The sequence below is a fragment of the Puma concolor genome, chromosome E4, assembly GCF_028749965.1.
Source record: "Puma concolor isolate L17-30 chromosome E4, mPumCon1.1.hap2, whole genome shotgun sequence".
NCBI lineage: Eukaryota > Metazoa > Chordata > Mammalia > Carnivora > Felidae > Puma > Puma concolor.
In genome coordinates, this window is record NC_141683.1 from 12,532,670 (window position 1) to 12,554,074 (window position 21,405).

General features: G+C 38.7%; 1 protein-coding gene across 3 annotated transcripts in view; it reads left to right on the top strand.

Annotated features, from left to right (window-relative positions):
• Positions 1 to 21,405, top strand: part of EPRS1 (glutamyl-prolyl-tRNA synthetase 1) — a 72,097-nt gene that overhangs the window by 23,040 nt on the left and 27,652 nt on the right. For 2 of the 3 annotated variants that reach the window (XM_086693540.1, XM_086693541.1), the window contains 7 exons: positions 215 to 235; positions 5,816 to 5,926; positions 7,954 to 8,090; positions 8,842 to 9,049; positions 9,632 to 9,744; positions 13,766 to 13,883; positions 19,104 to 19,460. In XM_086693540.1, the coding sequence (XP_086549666.1) occupies positions 215 to 235; positions 5,816 to 5,926; positions 7,954 to 8,090; positions 8,842 to 9,049; positions 9,632 to 9,744; positions 13,766 to 13,883; positions 19,104 to 19,460 (1,065 nt within the window). The remainder of the gene's footprint in view (positions 1 to 214; positions 236 to 5,815; positions 5,927 to 7,953; positions 8,091 to 8,841; positions 9,050 to 9,631; positions 9,745 to 13,765; positions 13,884 to 19,103; positions 19,461 to 21,405) is intronic. The other variant, XM_025927810.2, reaches the window with a different exon arrangement.

The window sequence follows — 21,405 nt, forward strand, 5'->3', positions numbered from 1 at the left end:
ATTGTAGAGAAAATTTTGTGAAGGATGTTGTCATTTTGCAGACCTTCAGGAAAATGGAATGTTTTCCTTTCTTAAACATAAAAAGAGCATTAAGCCTATTAGCTATACCAAGCAAGTAACCATGATTAAAACAAACTTGGAGTTAGTGGGGAACGGTAACAGTTTTTTTGTTCAATCTTTTATGAACACTGCATTTCATTTTTCTGCTTTCAAGCTGCGAGCTCTCTGTAAGAAGGTATTACCTAATGCTTTTATCTGCCTTACTTAGCACATAGCTTTTAGCATACATGTTATAACCTGAGATGTTATACAGCCTTGAAGCACAATCACATTTATATAAAAGACTTGCTTATACAAATCCATTGAAAATGCATTATTCCTAGTTTCAAAAAAACATGTCCTCTAGTTTTCTTAGTGGCAAAGGGAAGATTGGGCTAACTCCATTCTCCTGTTCCCTTGTGTACTGAGAGGACAGAGTTTTAAAGTTGTATGTTTCATTGAGTTGTATTGAAGGTTCACTGTGTCTTAACTGAATCTAGCTTTTATTTTTTTAACTATTTCTTAAAGTCAAGGAATACTGCATATGGACATTATTAATTGATAATTGGAAGCAGATGCTTAGACACTATAATAAGGCAAATCATTAAAATGCCATGTTTTAAACTATAGTCTCTGTGATTGTGTTCTGTAATTTTTTTTTCTTATTGCTGCTTGATTGTGCTGATGCCTTGCCTCAAGAAATACTTGCCTGTCTCGCATGTGTCTTAAATTTGTTTTATTTAGTCTTGTGTGTTTTTTGATACATAACGGAACTAATTGGTTCTTTCTGTTGCTGCAGTTACTAATAATAAGTACAAGTAGAATTTATAGGTAAAGTTAATTTGGAGTACTTTTCATTAATAAACCAAATTTTACAGGTTTTCAGTTCTAATAAAATCATACATGTGCACTTAGTTCAATTGTATGAACTATATATTTCATTATGGTTAGAGAGTTCTGTAGGGTCTGTTAAAGTGAACAGCAGATTTTCCTGTCTTCTGTTCTTACATTTTCTCCCTCTAGAGAAATCACTTGCAGCTCTTTTGGGTAATTCTTTTGGTATTTTTCTTGCCTGTATCTCTAAATAAGATGTGTGTTCGTACTTGATTTTTTTTTTTTTTTTTATTTCAGGCATCCTTATTTGACTTCCTACAGTGGAAAGCAGGGATGTGGGTCTCTTACTTTTTCTTATATCTTGTTGGCTTTCTTGTAGCTGATTGTTTTGTTTTCCCCCTCATTTGTTTAGTTTTCTAATTCTGTCTGCAGCTTTCTGCAAGTTATCTAAATTTCTTAACAAGATGTTCTTATGCCTCAGTATACTTTCAGTTTCATTGTGGAGACATCTCTTCCAGAGCCTTCTGCGCTACTCCCTTCTGATCTAGATTAGGGCCCGTTAGCTTCTGAAGCACAGCAAGCAGTCTTCCGAGGTCAGTCATCATCGTCCCGGAATCTCCTTTGTGTTTGTTCTGTGATGGATCCTCTGGTTCTTGGATCTCCCTTCTCTTTTTATTACTCTCTTGCTTTGCTGTACTCCGTCCTTTGGTAGCTCCCTGAGAAGGGGGCAAGGGATGAAGATTTTTGAGACCTTGTATACGGCCTTTTTTTTTTAATTATTATTTTTTTAATGTTTGTTTATTTTTGAGAGAGAGAGAGAGAGTGCAAGTGAGGGAGGGGCAGAGAGAGAGGGAGAAAGAGTATCTGAAGCAGGCTCTGTGTTCTTAGCCCCGGTGCAGGGCTTGAACCCATGAACTGTGAGATCATCAGCGGAGCTGAAGTTGGATGCTTAACCCACTGAACCATCCAGGCGCCTGACTTTTTTTTCACTTAAAAAATTTCATGATTATGTGCTGTGCTGGGGGTCTGTTTTCATCCCTATCCATCAGAAGAACATGTGGCTTCTAGTTTGGAAACTCATTCCTTCAGTGCTGGGAAATTTTCTTGAATGCTTTATTTTTTCTCTACTATGTTTTCTTCTCTCTGGAACTCTTCTTGAGCAGATGTTGGGCCTCCTGGACTGGTCCTCTAATTTTATTTTCTCTCTTTTGCCTTTGCTTTCCGCTAGATCTGCTGGACTCTTTCTTCCTACCCTTCTGTTGAGGTTTTCATTTATGTATCATATTTCTAAGATTCCTTTTTTACTCTTTGCTTCTTGTTCTGTTCCTGCTTAGAATGCTAACATCACTAGGAGTATTTTTCTCATGACATCTCTTTCCTGCAGATTGTTTCTTTAGGCTTATTCTTTCCTGTTAAAGGCATATCAGAGGCATCTCTGATGTCTGGTTAGTCTTGGTCATCTGCACGTGTAACATGGAGGACTAAGGGAGCAGTTAGAAGCCCTGAAGGGAAGAGTTGGACCTTCAGCTGAGACTCACTGTAGGATGACCTGGCTGAGTCAGTTAGTTGGACAGCCTCTGTGTCAGTAACTTTATATCTCACTTCTTGGATTAGGCAGTTTTTCCAGAGGGTTTCTTTCAGTTACGTGCCTGAAGTGTGAAGGCTTGGCTGCTCTCGGCTTTGGAGCTGAACTGAGCAGACTGGTGCGGCCTGTGTGGTGTCATACGTTCACTTACTCCCCTCGTGCAGAACCCTCCCCTTCAGCTCTTTCTGGTATCTGGTATCAGGAAGGATCTGGACACGCTCCTTCTAGAGTAATCTTCCATTCTTCAGTGGGGCTGGGGGAGAGGCAGTTGCAGAGAGGGGATGTTTCCACATGGTGTCCAGATTCCAGCATTTTGTTGTTGTTATCTCCTCTCCAGTTACACTAATTTTTCTGGGTTTGTACCTTTAAACAAATAAAAAAAATCCTTTATGTCTTTTTAGTGGGGATGTGGGAGGAAGTGAAGGTAGGTGAGTATTTTTCAGTCTACTTTGTTTATCCATACATCTGTGGGATCCCTAATCATCAAGCACCATGTTAAACACATAGCATGGCTAAAAATTTTTGATTGGTAGTAAAAATGAAGTTGTTCTGATATGTACCTTTTTGTTTCTACTGCTGGCCTTCCTGACATCTTCCCACATGTCCTTCACTTTGCCATTCTCTCTGACCCTTGCAGTACAGATCTCTTATTTAGGGCTCATGTCACATTCAGTCTGATCACTGCTTTGTTTTTTTGTGGCTTGTTCTTTTTTTCCAAGTTCTGCAAATAAAATGTAAGTGAAGCATCAGTGAACTAAATTTAATGCTCTGGCATTGTGAAGCAGTTATTAAGGACAGAGAAAATGTCATTCTTTGGACACTCTCCCACTCTTAGTAACTTAGCATTTCTGTTAAAGCATCTCCTGCTAAAAGACAAGTGGTTTAACTCTGGATTAGCTGGAACTCTTTAAATACATTTTCCTTTGGGGAAAGAGCTTTATTTACAGAGTGTGGTATATATAGTAAAGAGAAGAGAGGAGAAATGGATGAAGGAGACAGTGACATGTGGGGTGGTAATAATCTTAGTATCCCTCTGCAACTACTATAATCTGTATTTTCTTAGCCTGACTTTTCATCTCAGAAGGAAACTAATACAGAATAACTAAATAGAATCCATTTCCATTAAATGATCTACCTTATTACTGATAGACATTTCACCAGCTCCTCTCTAACTTCCTTCTTGGTTTTACATGTTAAGGTTTGAAGTCTTCAGTCAAAGCAGAAGAGTCACAAGCTTTATTAAGGTGTTCATTTCAGAATAGTATTTACTTCCATCAAATTTTATTTAGTGCTTTAATTTTAAAATCTGTGTTAGTATTTCAGTGGTGTGATAATATAATAGTTTTTTCCCCAAATCTCATCTTTACCCTCATGTGCTCCTAGCTAGAAAATTTATGTAAAGACTTCCCTCTTCAACCTGAAACAAGCAGAGTCTTCCTTGAAATGAACAACTTTCAAGTAAACCCCAGTCAGTGAAAGGGTGTCCTGGTTGAAGTGTGTCAAGGGTTCTGGAGTCCTCTTCTGCCCAGTCCGAGGCCTGTCCTTCCCCCACTCGGTGGTGTCTGCTAGAGCAACTCCTTGAAATTCCTGGGACCCTTTAGAGTAATTTGATCCAGAAAGTTTTAGAATTACAAACCTTTAGATAAATAAAACTATAATTTTAGAGCTGTCAAAGACTTAAATCTTTTAATCCAAGATTTCCCAAACTGTCTGATCCTGACCATCTATGGAATGCTTATTAAAAATAGATTTCTAGAGGTGCCTGGGTGGCTCAGTCGGTCGAGTGTCTGACTCTTGACTTCGGCTCAGGTCACGGTCTCACGGCTTGTGAGTTCGAGCCCCGTGTCAGGCTCTGTGCTGATGGTGCAGAGCCTGCTTGGGATTCTCTCTGTCCCTCCCCTGCTCACGCTCTCTCTCAAAATAAATAAACTTACAAAATATATAGATTCCTAGACTTTACTTCAGACCATTACCTTGATAATCTTTTAGTGTCGAGTGGCCCAAGTACAGTGCCGGCCAGTGCCCTGAGTGAGCGTCTCAGGTAGTCAGCTGTGGGAGGCCATCTTCTACTCCTTTCATCAGTTGAGGAAACTGACTTGTCAGGTTGGCTTGTCTGGTTGTAACTTTAAAGAAATTTCATCTGTCTTCCTGGCTTAAATACTGAACTGAGTAGTCACTAATTAAATCTTGGATCATTCTAGCCCAGTTGTAGCTGAATGAAGAAATCCCAAACGAGTAAGGATGACCTGTAAGCTAACTCAGGGAAGCAAAGAGTGAAATAATTGAGAGGCTGGTGTTGATCTACTACCGACGTGGAATATAAGCCATTAGGAGTAGCAGACAAGGGGAAGTTCAGTAGCTTTTCTAGTTTCTTTGAGGGACTCTCTAAGGATGTTTCGAGTCACTCGTAATTTTCAGAAGCCGAAAAATAGTCTCAAAGCAAACAAACAAAAACCAACCCAACAGTGGCAACGACAAAGCTAATACAAAACAAACCAAACAGCCAAGTTTAATTGGCCATACCACCATTTCCTGCATCCTTCTACTTAGCTGTTTGACTCTACACATGCCTCTATCTACATTTTCTTCCATATGCTTTATTTAGTGTCTAAACACTGCTGTTATATGTGGTCATCATGGATCATTTTAAATTTTGAACAGTGAAGTGAAGAAAAGACATCAGACCTGGAAGGGCAGGCTACTCATGTTTTGGAGGTGGAGTTAGTTTAGAGCCTCAGGAGCACGACCATTTGTTCAGTTAGCCCGCAAATGCTTGTTCATTACCTGTGTGTGCCAGGCCCTTGCTGAGTACTGGGAACACAGCGTTCCCTGTATATATGGCTTGCAGACCAGTAGAAATGTCTTGTTTATACTAAGATTTATAGAATTGCCTTATTATAGTGACCTAATGCTATTTTGCTTTTGATGGTGTTGTGTTGCCAAACGCTAAAAACGGTACTAAAACACATATATCTATATTCTTTCAAAATGGACTTTTCCAACAATACAAAATTACGTAACACATTTATCTGTAGGATTGATATATAACCCCACAGGATAATTTTTCCTCACCTTATACCAGAGTAAAACATGACTTTCAAAAGAAGTATTTTGCTTTAACTAATTGGTTTCTTTTTACCTGTTAGTAGTTAATTCTTGGAAAGGAACTCTAAATTTCATGATTGTTTTTTTTCTTTCTTTCTACTTGACAGTTAAATATTAGAAGACTTAGCAGGTAAACCAAAAAATTAGTAAATGCAGTAACAAAGAAAGCCAGTTAGTATTCCTGTGCTATTATTTATTTATGAAGTTTTTAAAATGTCTGAATGTTTTAAAACGAGGGTGCATTTGTTGCAGGTTATTGACCCGGTGGCTCCGCGATATGTTGCGTTACTGAAGAAAGAAGTGATTCTGGTGAATGTCCCTGAGGCTCAGGAGGAGATGAAGGAAGTAGCCAAACACCCAAAGGTCACCTTCACTTCCACCAATGTTATTCTCAGAAGGAGCAGGATTAAAGAGGGGACAGTGTGGCTTAGTGGTAATAGTGTGGTTTGGGGATCATTTTCTATTCAACCTTATTTGTTAGGGGTTGATACTAATTGAAGTAAATATTTTTGTGGGTTTCCTGCTGACGAAAATTATTCTAGTAATAATCCACAACATCTCTCAGAGAACTACTACCCTCTGTGCCTCTTTTTCTTATTCTGTAGAGATAGTATGGAAGTATATAAATAAGATTGATCTTTCTGGAGTCATTTTGAAAGATGAGGTATTACAATTCATGCTCTTATCTTTATAGGGAAGATGAGGTGCATTCGCTGTTAACGAGGTTATTCATCATTACCTTTCTTTGTCCTGAAGCCAAACATTAGACCTAGTAATGTTAATCACATTTTTTTTTAAAGTAGTCTACACCCAGTGACTCCACACCCAACGAGGGGCTTCAGCTCATGACCCTGAGATGAAGAGTCACATGCTTTACCAACTGAGTCAGCCAAGCGCCCTTTGAATCACGATTTTAGTCCAGGATCTATCACAGTATCATTTACTCTGTTGTAGAAAGTATCAGCAAAGAGAGAATGTAAATCTTAAATGTAGATCGTGGGGAATTCCTCTTAAGTTAAAGCATGGTTGTTGTCTTAGATAGTTATGACTGCTTGGTTGACAGTCATGAAGCAAAAATAGGTCCATGTATTCCAGCTTTGGGGGTTGTCTATAAATACCTTCATTGTGTGATGGAGATTCATAGACCGGTTCACTACCCTCATAGCCTTACTCATAATTACGTTACATTCACAGACTAACTCACGTATAACAATATGCATCACGAAGAGCTATGGATTTTCTAAGATGAAGCCTTAATATGATTACCTTTCTATAACATTGGCTATTTTTAACTTTAAAGATTTGAGTTATTTTAAGGAGATTCCTGATAAGATGTGGAAAGTGTGTGTGTCTGTTATTGATTTGGCTTTGCCTTTATCTTACATCTGATTGGTTCAGCCCGGTGAGTGGTAGTATCTGATATATCACCTACTACTGTTAGCTTAATTGTGAAGCTAACTGAATGTTTTGAAATTTGAGTGGTGAGGATAAAACTTTTTAAGGGTGCTGCTGCTTTTAAAATGATGGTTAAATGTATTCAGATAGCTTAGTTAATAGAGTAAGTGATAAAGGAAAGTAATAAGTTAGGAACTAATTGATTTGGAAATACACTTTAAATGATGACTGGATTACTCAATTTGATATGTGGAATTTTCATTATTATTACCCTCACAAAGTGTTATAGATTTAGCCTGTTAGCATTCTGTTCTGAGCCCAGCAGAATATAGCTTGATACAATATACTAATTTTTCTCAGATGTATTGGGACTTTCATTGAACAGTTATTAAACACATGCTGTGTAAGATTTATTTCAAAGGATCTTCTTATACTTTTTTTCTCTTAAAGTGAAACAACTGAAAGTTAACACAGCATTCTTTTTATTCTTTAGGTCTTTTTTCTTCTTTACATAACACATTTTCTGACAAGGCAGAAAATTTATCTGTATGCAAATATAATACTTGTTAAAATTTGTTTTTTAAAATATGAAAGGTCCACAGTTTCCTGCTGTGGGGACATCTGTTGTCCTGTAATACTCTGTAGTCACTGATCAGGACTGACTTTATTTTCTCCTTTGCTGAAAAAGCTTTAGTGACATTCTGAGGATAGCACAGCAGATTCTGTTTGGAGGGACACCAAGGACAAATAATATGGGCTTAGCTCTGAAAAACAAAGAATTTTAGGCTGGAAGTAAGTTTAGAGGGACAGGTCACTTCCTCTGACTCCCCTTAGCATTATTGGTCAGATGGCCTACTCATTGTCATAGAGCTGGGATTCGGACTAGCATAGGTAATACATTTGGTTAAAGAATAAAATGAATGAATATATAAATCTGCATGCTGGGTTCAATAAGTTGTTTCAATCAGCACTCTTTTTTTTTTTTTTTTAATCAGAATCCTGATGTTGGCGTAAAGCCAGTGTGGTACAGTCCTAAAGTTTTCATTGAAGGTGCTGATGCAGAGACATTATCAGAGGGTGAGATGGTTACCTTCATAAATTGGGGCAACATCAACATTATTAAAATAAACAAGTAAGAACTTTTCATCTATTTTCAAATAAATGTGAAAGGAAATTCTTAAGTTTGTTCATTATTAAAAATTACCTAATTTAGACTCATTCATTTTCCCAACTGGTTAACTTGCTCAGGTGTAGAAACTGCCAATTCTGGACACATAACAAATTTCTTTTCCATATGTGTTCCAATTAATTAATTGGATATTGGGATATGTTTTGCTTGTGATGTTGAAAATTACTACATCTGAATATAAAAGAAGAGTTCTAATGCTTACAGGGCCCCTTTTTGTCATTAATTCTCATTATACAGTTTGCCTGCGGGAGGGACCCTTTGGACAGAATTTGTATATGTAACATAATCTTTATCCTAAAATCTGCTTTAAAATTATTTTGTGATGAGTATGCTACTGTCCAGTTATTATAGTGTGCTACACTTGTCAGTTCTTAACATTATGTAAATGGAACATAGCACGCTAGTAAAATTAGTTTATGTGAACTCAGAAATCTTAATTGTCCAGTCATTGCATATGATTTCAAGTAATTGTTACATGTTTTAAAATTCTTTACATTTTTTAATACTTAGTGCTGGTGACTTTAAAATTTGTAAATATATTCTTGTTTTTCATCAAATATTAGACATTCAAATACATGTTTGACACTCTTCCAAAGAAAATTTCTAGCCATTTATTACAGATCACAGAACAAAATAATGCATTCATGGCAATTATGGTTTGTTTTCTCTAAACACTTTTCAATCTTATATCTAGAAATGCAGATGGAAAAATTGTGTCTCTTGATGCAAAATTGAATTTGGAGAACAAAGACTATAAAAAAACCACTAAGATCACTTGGCTTGCAGAGACCACGCAAGCTCTTCCCATCCCGGCAGTCTGTGTCACTTATGAGCACTTGATCACAAAGCCCGTGCTAGGAAAAGATGAAGACTTTAAGCAGTATGTCAACAAGAACAGTAAGGTAGACCCCTGAAAGAAATCGTATTTCTTTTTTCCCTGTCATATAAGCTTTTTTTTTTTTTTTTAAGAATTTTTAAAAATTACTTTTAAGTACTTGGTTTTCAAACAAAATGGAGAAAAGATCTGTAAAATTTTATTAAAATGAAAAGATGTAAAAGGGTGATGTTTCCATTTTACGGAAGATAGAAGCTGAAGCACACTGAAGGTGAGCAAGTTGCCTGAGGACAGGCAGAGCCCTTGTGCCTAAGTGCTGAGGGCTGCCGTGAGTTTCAGCCAGGTCTGAGTGTGCTTTTTTCACTGTGGCTCCTACCTATGGTGGGAAACTAATTTATATATCTTCAAGGACACCAATCAAGTTAGTTGAGAGGTTTTCTGAAGTTTGTCAATTTATAGATTTTGACTTTTGAAAATACAATAAATGTAATTGTTTAATTCTTCACTGTTTCACGGTGTCTGCTTAAGTAGTAAAGCTTTTAACATATTTGTTGAAAATAGCCTCTGGAAAAACAGCTTGTACTGTAGAGTTGTTTTGAGTGCTCTGATTTCTGAGAAGGTGTATTTTCGTCTTCTGTCCTCTTTACAGCATGAGGAACTAATGCTGGGGGATCCCTGCCTGAAGGATTTGAAAAAAGGAGACATTATACAACTCCAGAGAAGAGGGTTCTTTATTTGTGATCAACCGTATGAACCTGTTAGGTAAGTAAATGTAGTTAAGTGTTTATTTATTTTTTAATTTTTAATTAAAAAAATTTTTATACATTTTTTTATTTTAGAGCATGTGAGCAGGGAAAAGGGGCAGAGGCAGAGAGAAAGAGAGTCTTAAGCAGGCTACCTGCTCAGCATGGAGCCCAATGGTGGGCTCAATCCCACAACCCTGGGATCATGACCTGAGCCAAAATCAAGAGTCAGATGCTCAACTGACTGAGCTACCTAGGCACGCCTGTCTTTGAGCGTTTAAATGAAAGTGTGTAAAGTTCTTAGAGTAAATAATATTTTAAAAATCAAGTTTCTACTTAAGTACCATCCCTGATAATTCTCTATTCGGTCCGATTTCTTTTTTTATGTTTAGTATTTCAGGCTTTATAGTAATAAGGGGTAACTTTGAAACAGTAATTACTAATAACAAATTATTCATTTCTAAAATTAAACCATCTTATAATGCATCTTCATGGAGTCCAAGTATAAACAAAAAAGTTTCATCATATCTTATCTTTGGGTGAAAATTATCACTCTTAACTCTTTTTTCATAGTGTATTTTCTTTTTTTTAATTTTTTTAAAAAATGTTTATTTTGAGAGAAAAAGCATGAACTGAGGAAGGGGCAGAGAGAGAGGAGAGGCCCAAGCAGGCTCTGTGCTGTTAGAGTGAAGCCCCACCCAGGCTCGAACTCACAAAACATGAGATCATGACCTGAGCTGAAATCAAGAGTCAGATGCTTAACTGACTGAGCCACCCAGGCGCCCCTGTGTTTCTCTTTATTTTATTTTTTTATTAAAAAAAGGTTTTTTTGATGTTTATTTATTTTTGAGAGAGACACAGAGCGCAAGTGGGGGAAGGGCAGAGAGAGAGAGACACACAGAATCCGAAGCAGGCTTCAGGCTCTGAGCAGTGAGCACAGAAGTATGATGCTCAACCCACTGAGCCACCCCGGTGCCCCTCCCTGTGTTGCTTTTTAAACTGTGAACTAATGGGATTATTAGGAAAACTTTTAGTTTCTAAATTTTTGTCCGTGTTCCTTTTGGTTTTCTTTTTTGTCTCTGCTGTTTTTTCATTGTCATCTCTTGTGTGATCAGACCTTTCTCTTGAGCGCTACACTTGGGAATCTGATGCCTTTTAGACATCCTTGAATAGATATGTCAAACTCTGTATCTTCAAAATCCCGAGATCCTTAGTACCGTCTCTGCTCTGCTCCTTCATCCCCTCATTCCAGTTGGTAAACTCTAGTGCTTGCACTGCCAGTCTAGGCTATCTCTGTGTGGCCCCTGCTCTGCTGTGTTAGCCCCTCCGCTCCTGCCCGCCCCTCCCTGGCATTTCTTCTTGATTACCAAAACAGCTTCTAAAGTAGCGTCCCTGCCTCCAGTTCTGTCCATTTCTAATCCACTTTTCACATGGGCCCAACTCTAAAAATTTCAAAATAACAATTTTATCACATTTCCCCCTTGCTTAAAAACTCTTCTCGATTTCAGGGTAAAATCTAAACTTCTTAGTGTGACTTGTAGGACTTTTTTATGTTGTGGCCTCTCCACCCCCCTGAGCCATATCTTTTGTAATTACCCTCTCCCATATCCATTCTGTTCAAGATACTGGATAGCTTGGAGCTTTCCAAAGGCATCAAATGCTTTTGAACCTCCTGTCCTGCCTTTTGCTGGAATGGCCCTGCTTTTTCTTCATCTGGGTAACCTTTCAGATGTTACTTCTCCCAGAGCTCTGGTCTGGATAGGCACCCAACCTATGTATCTCCATAGTATATAGCACTTTTCCTCTTTAGAGTGTTTATCACACGCTATTGAATCTGTCTTGTTTCCGCTACTGGAATTCATTCATCAGGGACAGGTACTTTTTTTTTTTTTTTCCTTAATGCCACATTGCGTTCAGTCATATAACATCATACATGTAAACAGTGTGGTACAGTGCCTGGTACCTACTAAGCCCTTGTCACACATTTAGTGATGATGGTGGTAGTGGTGTGGGTGGTGACAGTACCACAATTAGAGTAATGCCCCGAACAGAGTAGGTTCTTAACTTACTCTAAAAAAATTGTTGAGTTTAAACAAATGTGCCGGATCAGTTGGATGGTCACATGCAAAAGAGTGAAGTTGGACCTCACTCCATCTACAAAAATTAAGTATGAATCAAAGAACTAAATATCAGAGCTAAAACTATAAACCACTTAGGAGAAACATTAAGTGTAAGTCTTTGTACCTTAGCATTGCTTTCTTAAATAAAACAAAGCACAAGCAACCGAAGAAAATATACATAAATTGGACTACATCAAAATTAAAAAATTTTGTGCTTCGAAGGATACCACCAAGGAAGTGAAAAAATCCACAGAATGGGAGAAAAATGTTCACACATATATCTGATAAGGGACTTGTGTACAGAATAAATGAAGAATTCTTACAACTCATAAAAACAGATTAAAAATGGGCAAAGGATTTGAATAGATATTTCTCCAAAGTGGATATACAGATGATCAGTCAGCATACGAAAAGATGCTCAGTATCATTAGTCATTAGGTAAATGCAAATCAGTACCATAATGAGGTGTCACTCCACACCCACTTGGATTACTATATTCAAAAAGACAATAACAAGTGGTGGAGGATGTGGAAAAATTGGAACCCTCATACACTGCTGATAGGATTATAAATTTTAAGATGATCTGGTCACTTTGGAAACTGTGGCAGTTCCTCAAAAAGTTAAACATAGAGTTAGCATTTGAGCCAGCCTGCCTGTGTACTCCAGAAAAATAATAACGTGTTCATAAAAAACTTTGACAGGAACGCTCAGAGTAGCCTCATTCGTAATAGCTAAAAGTTACAAATAACCCAGATGTTCCTCAGCTGATGAATGGATAAACAAAATGTGGTATGTTCATACAAGGGAGCATTATTCAGTCCTAAACAATAATGAGGTACCCTTCATGCTGTAGCGTGCACGAACCTTTAAACATACGCTAAGTGAAAGAAGCTGGTCACAGCCGACCACGTATTGTGTGACTCCATTTAAACAAAATACCAGAATAGACAAATCCATAGAAACAAATTAGTCGCTGTCAGATGCTAGAGGCATGGGGGACCAGGAAGTGGTAGATAAAAGGCACAGAATTTCTTTTTGGGATGATGTAGATGTTTTAAAGTTAGAGGGTGGTGATGTTGCACAGTTTCATATAATCATTGAATTGTGTACTTTTGAAGGCTGATTTATAATAATATCTCAATAAGACTAAAAACATTGCAGAGATACAGGACCCTATTGTTACTGAATTCTTTTTGTTTTTCCTGCAAAATTTGAAGAAATCATTTGCTTATGAATAGTCTCCGGGACAGTGGATCTTGCTAATTACTGGACTTTTAGAATTGAGAAATTCTTATAAATGTTTTACAGAAATTCTTCTGTTTATAAGCAGATTAGGTGTGGTATGTAGACGCACTTGCTCTAAATCAAGAATGAGACCATTAGCAGCCACTAGTGCCATTTCTGGTGACAGAGTAGCTTTTGTCCAGGAGTTAGCATGTTTATATCTATAAGAAGTTCTTGGGGCGCCTGGGTGGCGCAGTCGGTTAAGCGTCCGACTTCAGCCAGGTCACGATCTCACAGTCTGGGAGTTTGAGCCCCGCGTCAGGCTCTGGGCTGATGGCTCAGAGCCTGGAGCCTGTTTCCGATTCTGTGTCTCCCTCTCTCTCTGCCCCTCCCCTGTTCATGCTCTGTCTCTCTCTGTCCCAAAAATAAATAAACGTTGAAAAAAAAAAATTAAAAAAAAAAAAAGTTCTTAAATTGGAAGCATGCACTTAGAACTGCAAATTTTTATTTGTGTATTTATTGGTTTTAAACTACTCTGAAGAGCTTCTGATTTGAATAATAAGAGAATGGACTGTTTATACTTTGAAAAACATTAACGTAGACGGTACCATTGAATTAATCTAGGAATTCAGTTTTAATTGATGTCAGATAATTTTGTTCAAATAAACTTTTTTTGACCCTCTATTTTCTCTTTAGCCCCTATAGCTGCAAAGAAGCCCCATGTGTTTTGATATACATTCCAGATGGACATACTAAGGAAATGCCAACATCTGGGTCAAAGGAAAAGACCAAGGTAGAAACAACAAAAAATGAGGTAAATATTGACTTTTATGGATATGGCTCTAGTTGATGATATTTTTGCCCCAGGATTTACACTCTTTCTTTACCTTAAGTAATCTCTACATTCAATGTGGGGCTTGAACTCACAACCCCAAGATCAAGAACATGCTCCACCAATTGAGCCAGCCAGGTGCCCCAAATCCTTTTCTTTTCTTCTTCTTTCTTTTTTTGGAGAGAGCTCACATACCAGTTGGGAAGGGGCAGAAAGAGAATGGAGTAGGCCCCACCCCCAGCGTGGAGCCTGACATGGGGCTCTATCTCATAACCATGAGATCACGACCTGAGCTGAAATCAAGAGTTGGACACTCAACCAGCTGAGCCACCCAGGCGCCCCCCTTTGTTTTTTTTTTTTTTTAATAACCTGTCTACTTTAGGATCGTTGTGTAGAGCCACCTGTTCTTAGCTACTCATTTACATATGGAAAGAAAAGGAAAAATCCCTTGCCCAAGATAACAAAAGTTGTTATTGACAGAGTTAGGACATTGAAGCGGTTTTATGGTTCCCTATCTGTACTTTTCTGTCAGACTCCAGTGCCTCTGAGAGAAGAGCTCCTGATAGACCGAGGTTCAGAAAAGAGAACATGGATAGGAGTTGCCATGTTGTGGGCGATAGGTTTCTTTCTTGAATCTTGGACTCAGATTGGACACTGCCATGCTAATTTACTGTTCCACAATGATTTTCCTGTAGTACTTGATTTTAACACAGCAGTTGTGGAAAATTTAGTTTTGCAAAGATATGACATCATTGAAAGAAATGTAGCATACTGTAATGTTAAGACTGAACCGCTTTGAGCTTGCAGTACATGCAAAGTACCAACACATAATGTTTGAGAGATGTTGGGTATATTGCTCTGTTTACCTCAAATATATAAAATATTTTGTGGCACCCTGGAGCACCTTGATACCTGGTTTGGGATCCATAGATGTTGGCAGTTGGGTAAGCACTGATGATTTGGTATTAGCGTAGAAGATACTTTGGAGGGTGGACTGGAAGTAGGATTAGAAGATGTTATGAGTGGTAAGGAAGCCAGAGGGTGAGAGCATGGAGGATGTAAAGGAAGACATGAATTTGGGAAGTAGAATTGTTGAGACAGTAATTTCTAATTCTGTTGGGTTGACTAGGTAAATAAAGATAAATAACCTGAGCTAGGGAAGACAGAAACACATAAGTTTATTAGATGTGAGTTTGGAACTGTTTACAGTGATGATGTTGTGGCTTGAGTTTTTAATTTACACAAATATTGTGGGATCTCAGCCAAAAGAAAATTAAAGGAAGAAAAACAAGAGGTTTTTAAAAAAATTTTTTTAACGTTTATTTATTTTTGAGAAAGAGAGACCGAGTGCAAGCGGGGGAGGGGCAGAGAGAGGGAGACAGAGAATCCAAAGCAGGCTCCAGGCTCTGAGCTGTCAGCACAGAGCCCGACGCGGGGCCTGAACTCAGGAACCTGAGATCATGACCTGAGCCGAAGTCAGGCACTTAATGGACTGAGCCACCCAGGCACCCCGAAAAATAAGAATTTTAATGGGGCAGTATCTACGTTCTGTTTTTTATAAGTATATACCAGCAGCTCTCAAACTATTTAGTCTCAAGACCCTTACATTCTTAAAACTGGACCCCTTTTGTTTTATGTGAGTTATGTTTATTAGTATTGGCTACACTAAAAATAAAATTGACAAGTTTTTATTTATTTATTTTTTTTTTTAAAAATTTTTTTTTTTTTTCAACGTTTATTTATTTTTGGGACAGAGAGAGACAGAGCATGAACGGGGGAGGGGCAGAGAGAGAGGGAGACACAGAATGGGAAACAGGCTCCAGGCTCTGAGCCATCAGCCCAGAGCCTGACGCGGGGCTCGAACTCACGGACCGCGAGATCGTGACCTGGCTGAAGTCGGACGCTCAACCGACTGCGCCAGCCAGGCGCCCCAAATTGACAAGTTTTTAAAGAACATATTCATTTTAAAATGACAATTATAAACCCAATTATGTGTTTATATAAATAACACTTTTTATGAAAAATAACTATGTTTTCCAAAACAAAATTGTGAATTAGAATGGTGTGGTTTTTGCACTTTTATTTTACTTACTTGTTTTTAAATGTTTGTTTATTTTTGAGAGAGTGCGCACATGTGAGGGAGGGGCAGAGATAGAGGGAGAGGGAGAATCTTAAGCAGGCTCCGCACTGTCAGCACAGAGCCTGATGCAGGGCTCAATTCCATGACCGTGAGATCATGACCTGAGCTAAAAGTCAAGTGTCAGGTGCTTAACCCACTGAACCACCCAGGCGCTCCAGCACTTTTAAATCTCTCTTTAGTGTCTGACTTAACAGCTTCCAAGACATTGCATTGTACCCTCATGAAGGACTGACTCAAAATGACAGACTACGTGTTAGTATTATTATTAAATAACTGTGGGCTCGCAGCCCTCCTTCAAAAGGATCTCAGAACTTTTCTGGGTTCAGGGTGCCTGGGTGGCTCAGTCAATTAAGTCTTCAACTTTGGCTCAGGCCATGATCTCATGGTTTGTGGGTTCAAGCCCCGTGATGCTCCACACTGACAGTGTGGACCTGTTTGGGATTCTATCTCTCCCTCTCTCTCTGCTCCTTCCCAGCTCGTGCTCAATCTCTCAAAAGTAAACATTAAAAAAAAAAAAAAAGAAAGGAAGAAATCCTCTGGGTTCTGTAGACCACACTTTGAGAACCACTAGTATCTGTAATGAAATAAACATGAACTGGGAAATGTGGCTACCCATTCCCTCATTGGTCCCAGTTTCTACCTGTACCTCTCACCTTTTACATATCCTATAACGATGCTAGTGTTATGCTATAAGTTTATGTATTCCTTTTTTATTTTCAAAATTTTATATACATTTTAGTTAACTAGCATATAGTGTAATATTGGTTTCAGAAATTTGTGTATTCCTGAAAAACTTTATGTTTTGCAAAATGGCATACTAAAAATAACAGGGCTGCTTTATTAGGGAAAATAGAGTTGGGGCAAAACACTAAGAATAAGAACCTGTACATCTCATGTAGTTTCAGTCAAGTGGTGGCTGGTTAGCAGTCATGGAAGGCTCAGCTAGGCTGGACATCACAGTGGCTCACTCAGAAAGTATCGAATGGAACAGCTGCAAGAAACCTCTTTAGTCTGGTAGTGTCCGGGTAGTGAGACTTTGTATATGACAGCTTGTGGCTTCAGAAGTGAATGTCCAGTAGACACGGTGGAAACACCATTGCCTTTTATGATTTAACTTTGAAAATCTCACACAGTGTCATTTCTGCTGTTGTCTGTTGTACCGAGCACTCATAAGCTTGCCCACATTTCGGGGGGGGGGGGGGGGGACATAGACTCCACCTCTTGATGGAAGGAGTGTCAGAACGTTTGTGGATATGCTTTGGAACCTGCACAGACCCTCCTAGAAACTCAAGAACGGTTGACTGGCATTGGTGTCCAACACTGCAGTCAGCCATTGTTTGCAGCCTTAAATCTTAAGGCTAATGCCCTGTCCTTTGATATGTGGGTTTGAGGGTATTTGCCTCTAGTAGAGATCAGTGTCATCAAAAATAAAGTCTGACTCCTCATGGACCCTGCTTCATCTTTTCTTTTCTTTTTTTTTTTTTTTTAAAGCCCAGGAGGATAGTTTTTTGAAATTTGTTCATTTACACTTGCACCTTCATTTGATGGCTTAATGTTATGGTAAACAGTGTTGTTAAAGTACCACCTGCACTCAACCCCCTTCTAAAGCTTTCTCTTTTAATAGTGAGAAAGCTTTTCCCTGAATGCTTCTTTGTCTCATGTACATGAACGAACACACTGGGAGAAATCACCACCAGGTGGTGTGATTTTTCAGTGTTACCCTAATATTATTTACTTGTTTACCAGTCCTGATTGAGTCAGTTCATGTTATGAAAAATAAGTATAACAGAACAGAATGTATGTATTTTTGGCACAGAGTGGCTCCCTTTGTGTATTTTCCTTTACTGTATAATAGGCATTTATATGTGTATATTAACATCCATGGTTGTGTATTTTGAAGGAGTAGTTTTGAGTGTATGTAGGTTTTTTTTTTTAAGATTTTATTATTTTTTTTAAGTAACCTCTGCACCCAATGTGTGACCCCGAGATTAAGAGTCACATGCTGTACCCACTGAGCCAGCCAGGTGCTCCACGTGTATTGGTTTTTGACTTACATGCTAACTTCAGAACTTAGCCCCCATGTAAAATGCAACTCTGATGTAGCTTAAGGTGCTTCTTAGCTATCCAGGTAAAGATGTCTTAAAGACCATTCAGAATGCTGGGTCTGGGGTCAGGACAGAGTCCTGGGCTAGAGATGAAACATTTTAGAGGTAATGCATGTGACTCATGAATATGGATGAGATTCTGAAAAGTTAAGTGGAAGACCATTAAAGAAAAAAGTCATGGGGAAGGTATGATGTGAGCTGGGTTTTAAATTTGGAAGGGTTTCAGTAGGGTAGAAAGCATCCTAGGCAGAAGGAAAGTATGACATTGAGAATAAAAATAGCATAGTTATTCACTATCCAGAACATATCTCTAGGTTTATTGCATACACCTTTATATAACCATTTGCCCATAAGTATGTAATTTTATACAAATGGAGTTGTTCCACAGTACTGAGTTAAATTTGTATCAGTGTTTCGTGGAAGTCTTCCTTGTCAGTAATCGAGATATTGTCTCCTCTTTTAAAAAATTAATAATACCTAAAACTTCGTGATACTTTTTCTCAGGCTTTGTAACTAAAAGCTTTACACATATTTATTACCTTTATTTTCCCATCACACTGTTGGGTTCAATACAATTATTTCTGTCTTTTAGTTAAAACCAGAAACAGCTTTTGTAAGTAATTCAGGGTCGCAGTATGTGGTGGAACAATGATTTATTCTCAGATATATTGGATGTGTCATAATTTCTTTAATCCTCTAATGGTTAAGATTTAGGTTATTTTCAGTTTTTTACTGTGATAAAAATGCTCCAGTGAAATATCTACCTACCTCTGTTTTTATTTCTGTCATTTTTCATTAAGATAGATTGTTAGGAGTGAGGCTATTTACTTAAACTTTTTAAGGGATTAAAACTTAAAAATTTTTTGGCATGGAATGTTATAAGACAATGTGTATAATTTTGTGGGAAGACATTTAACATGAATTAACTATTTCACTTTTGGTTTTCTGTCTCTGTAGCCAACTATTCCTTTTAAGGAAAGACCAGGTCCTTCTTTGGATAATACTTGTGCTACATTTGAGGATTCCTTGGTCCTTTACAACAGAGTGGCTGCTCAAGGGGATGTGGTTCGTGAATTAAAAGCCAAGAAAGCAGCCAAGGAAGATATAGATGCGGCTGTAAAACAACTTTTGGCCTTGAAAGCTGAATATAAGGAGAAAACTGGCCAGGAGTACAAGCCTGGAAATCCTGCCGCAGTGGTACAGAATGTTTCTTCTGTATCAGTAGCACGTCCTCTAGAGAGTAAATCTCTGTATGATGAAGTTGCTGCCCAAGGAGAGGTGGTTCGTAAACTGAAAGCTGAGAAAGCCCCCAAGGTCAGTATGCTGGAATGAGTCGAGACAGCATTGTGAGGAAGCTCATGAATTCAGATGGTCTAGGATGGTCGCGTCTCATCTTCTTTGAAGACATACTGTGTATAGACTGCTTGAATATTTTGGCGGAACAGTTAACACCTACTGATGCCTGCTGTGTGCCAAGCTCGAGATACTAATAAGCAGCAGCTCACCATCTAGTTGGGAGAGGTGTCAGGGAAGAAACATACACGCTGTATCCCATGTGACGCGACTGTAGTCCTGTATGACGTGTAAACTGTTCTCCCAAGTGTTTGTGGTTGTTAAGTGGCAGGGAAGGAGGAAGCAGTTCATAAAGGATATTTAAAATAGTCCTGAGGTAGAGGAAGCCCTTTATGGATGAACAAAGTTCAGGGAAGGTACTCTTTAAGTGTAGATCCGTGCTTCTCAAGCTTCATTGTACATCAGAATTACTAGAGAGCTTGCTAAAACACCTGATTGCAGGGTCCCACCTCTTGAACTTCTGCCTCAGTAAGTTCACAGTATGCAGAGAATGTGCACTTGTAAACAGTTGTCCAGGGGATGCTCGTGCTGCTGGTCTGGGGCCAGGTGTGGAAGACACACACTGGCGGGGGCAGAGAGGTATGAAGGTTCAAGGTGTATTCAGGGAGTAATGGGTTGTCAAGAGGTTTTGGACCAGTGACTATTTCTCATTCTTCTCAGGGGAACCCTAAAGCGATACTAAGTTTTGACTAAAGTATACATATTATTCTTGTTTTAATGATATCTTTAGGCAAAACATTTAGCCAAATGGATGGTAGCACTGAGTATGGAACAGGATTGTTTGCTGTGAGAGATGAAAGGAGTGGCGTCTGTGGTAGAAAAGGGCCATATTTAATAATCAAGATGTACAGTTCTGTTCAAACAGTAGTGTAGTTCTAAAACGTGACCGAATGAGGAGTGCTGTAACTGGATATAATTCAGTCCCTCTTAAACTTCCAAAATTATAGGCTCTGGGCTGTGACAAGAACACAGAGAGGTATGGGGAACTCTTGGACTTGACTTCTGGTGCTGGAGGGGATTTGGTTGGAGAAGAATGGAATAGGAGGTTCCTCACCTCATTAACAGTTGCTAGGCCTCTGACTGGAAACTGTCCCCCTAAGTTTCTTTCTTTCATGGACATTTGACCTCTGCTGAAGAGAGAAAATGCTTTAGGGAAGTCTTAGGGTTTTGGTCCAGAAGTTAATGTTTTTCTCTCTATTGTGAAGTGTGATAAATCTCTTTTTTCTCTTTAGTGAGTCTGTTGGAAGTCCTGCAGAGCCATGACGATCTTAAAATAGCTCTGCTCCTAGGAATAAATCCTGGAGCTTAGGACATAAATCCTTCATATCTCCCACCCTCTGGCAAGGTTAGGAGTATTTCCACTCTGTACATGATCCACTCTATAGATCAGACACAAGCTGTGGACCCCTCTCTAGATGTCATTTGAGGGGAAGAGCGTTGGTCTTTAAACTCCTTCATTCTGAGGGGCTCCTAGGCGGCTCAGTCGGTTAAGTGTCTGACTTCGGCTCAGGTCATGATCTCGCGGTTTGTGAGTTCAAGGCCCGCATCGGGCTCTGTGCTGACAGCTCAGAGCCTGGAGCTTGCTTCCGATTCTGTGTCTCCCCGCTCTGTGCCCCTCCCCTGCTCATGCTCTGTTTCTCAATAATAAATAAACATTAAAAAAAAAAAATTAAATTCCTTCATTCTGAGTAGAGTATATTGAGATTCTGTGCTGATTCTTGGACAGCTAATTATGTGTGGGGTAGTAACAGCAGTAACCGTTATATGTAGGGCAACAGCCAGCTACACCTCCCATCTCGTTGAGTAATGGATTATGGCATACTTTCCTGACATAGCATTGTCAAGCTTATGAAAAGTCTGCCTATGGGTAAAAAAATCTGTGTCTTTGGTAATTAGATACTTTTAC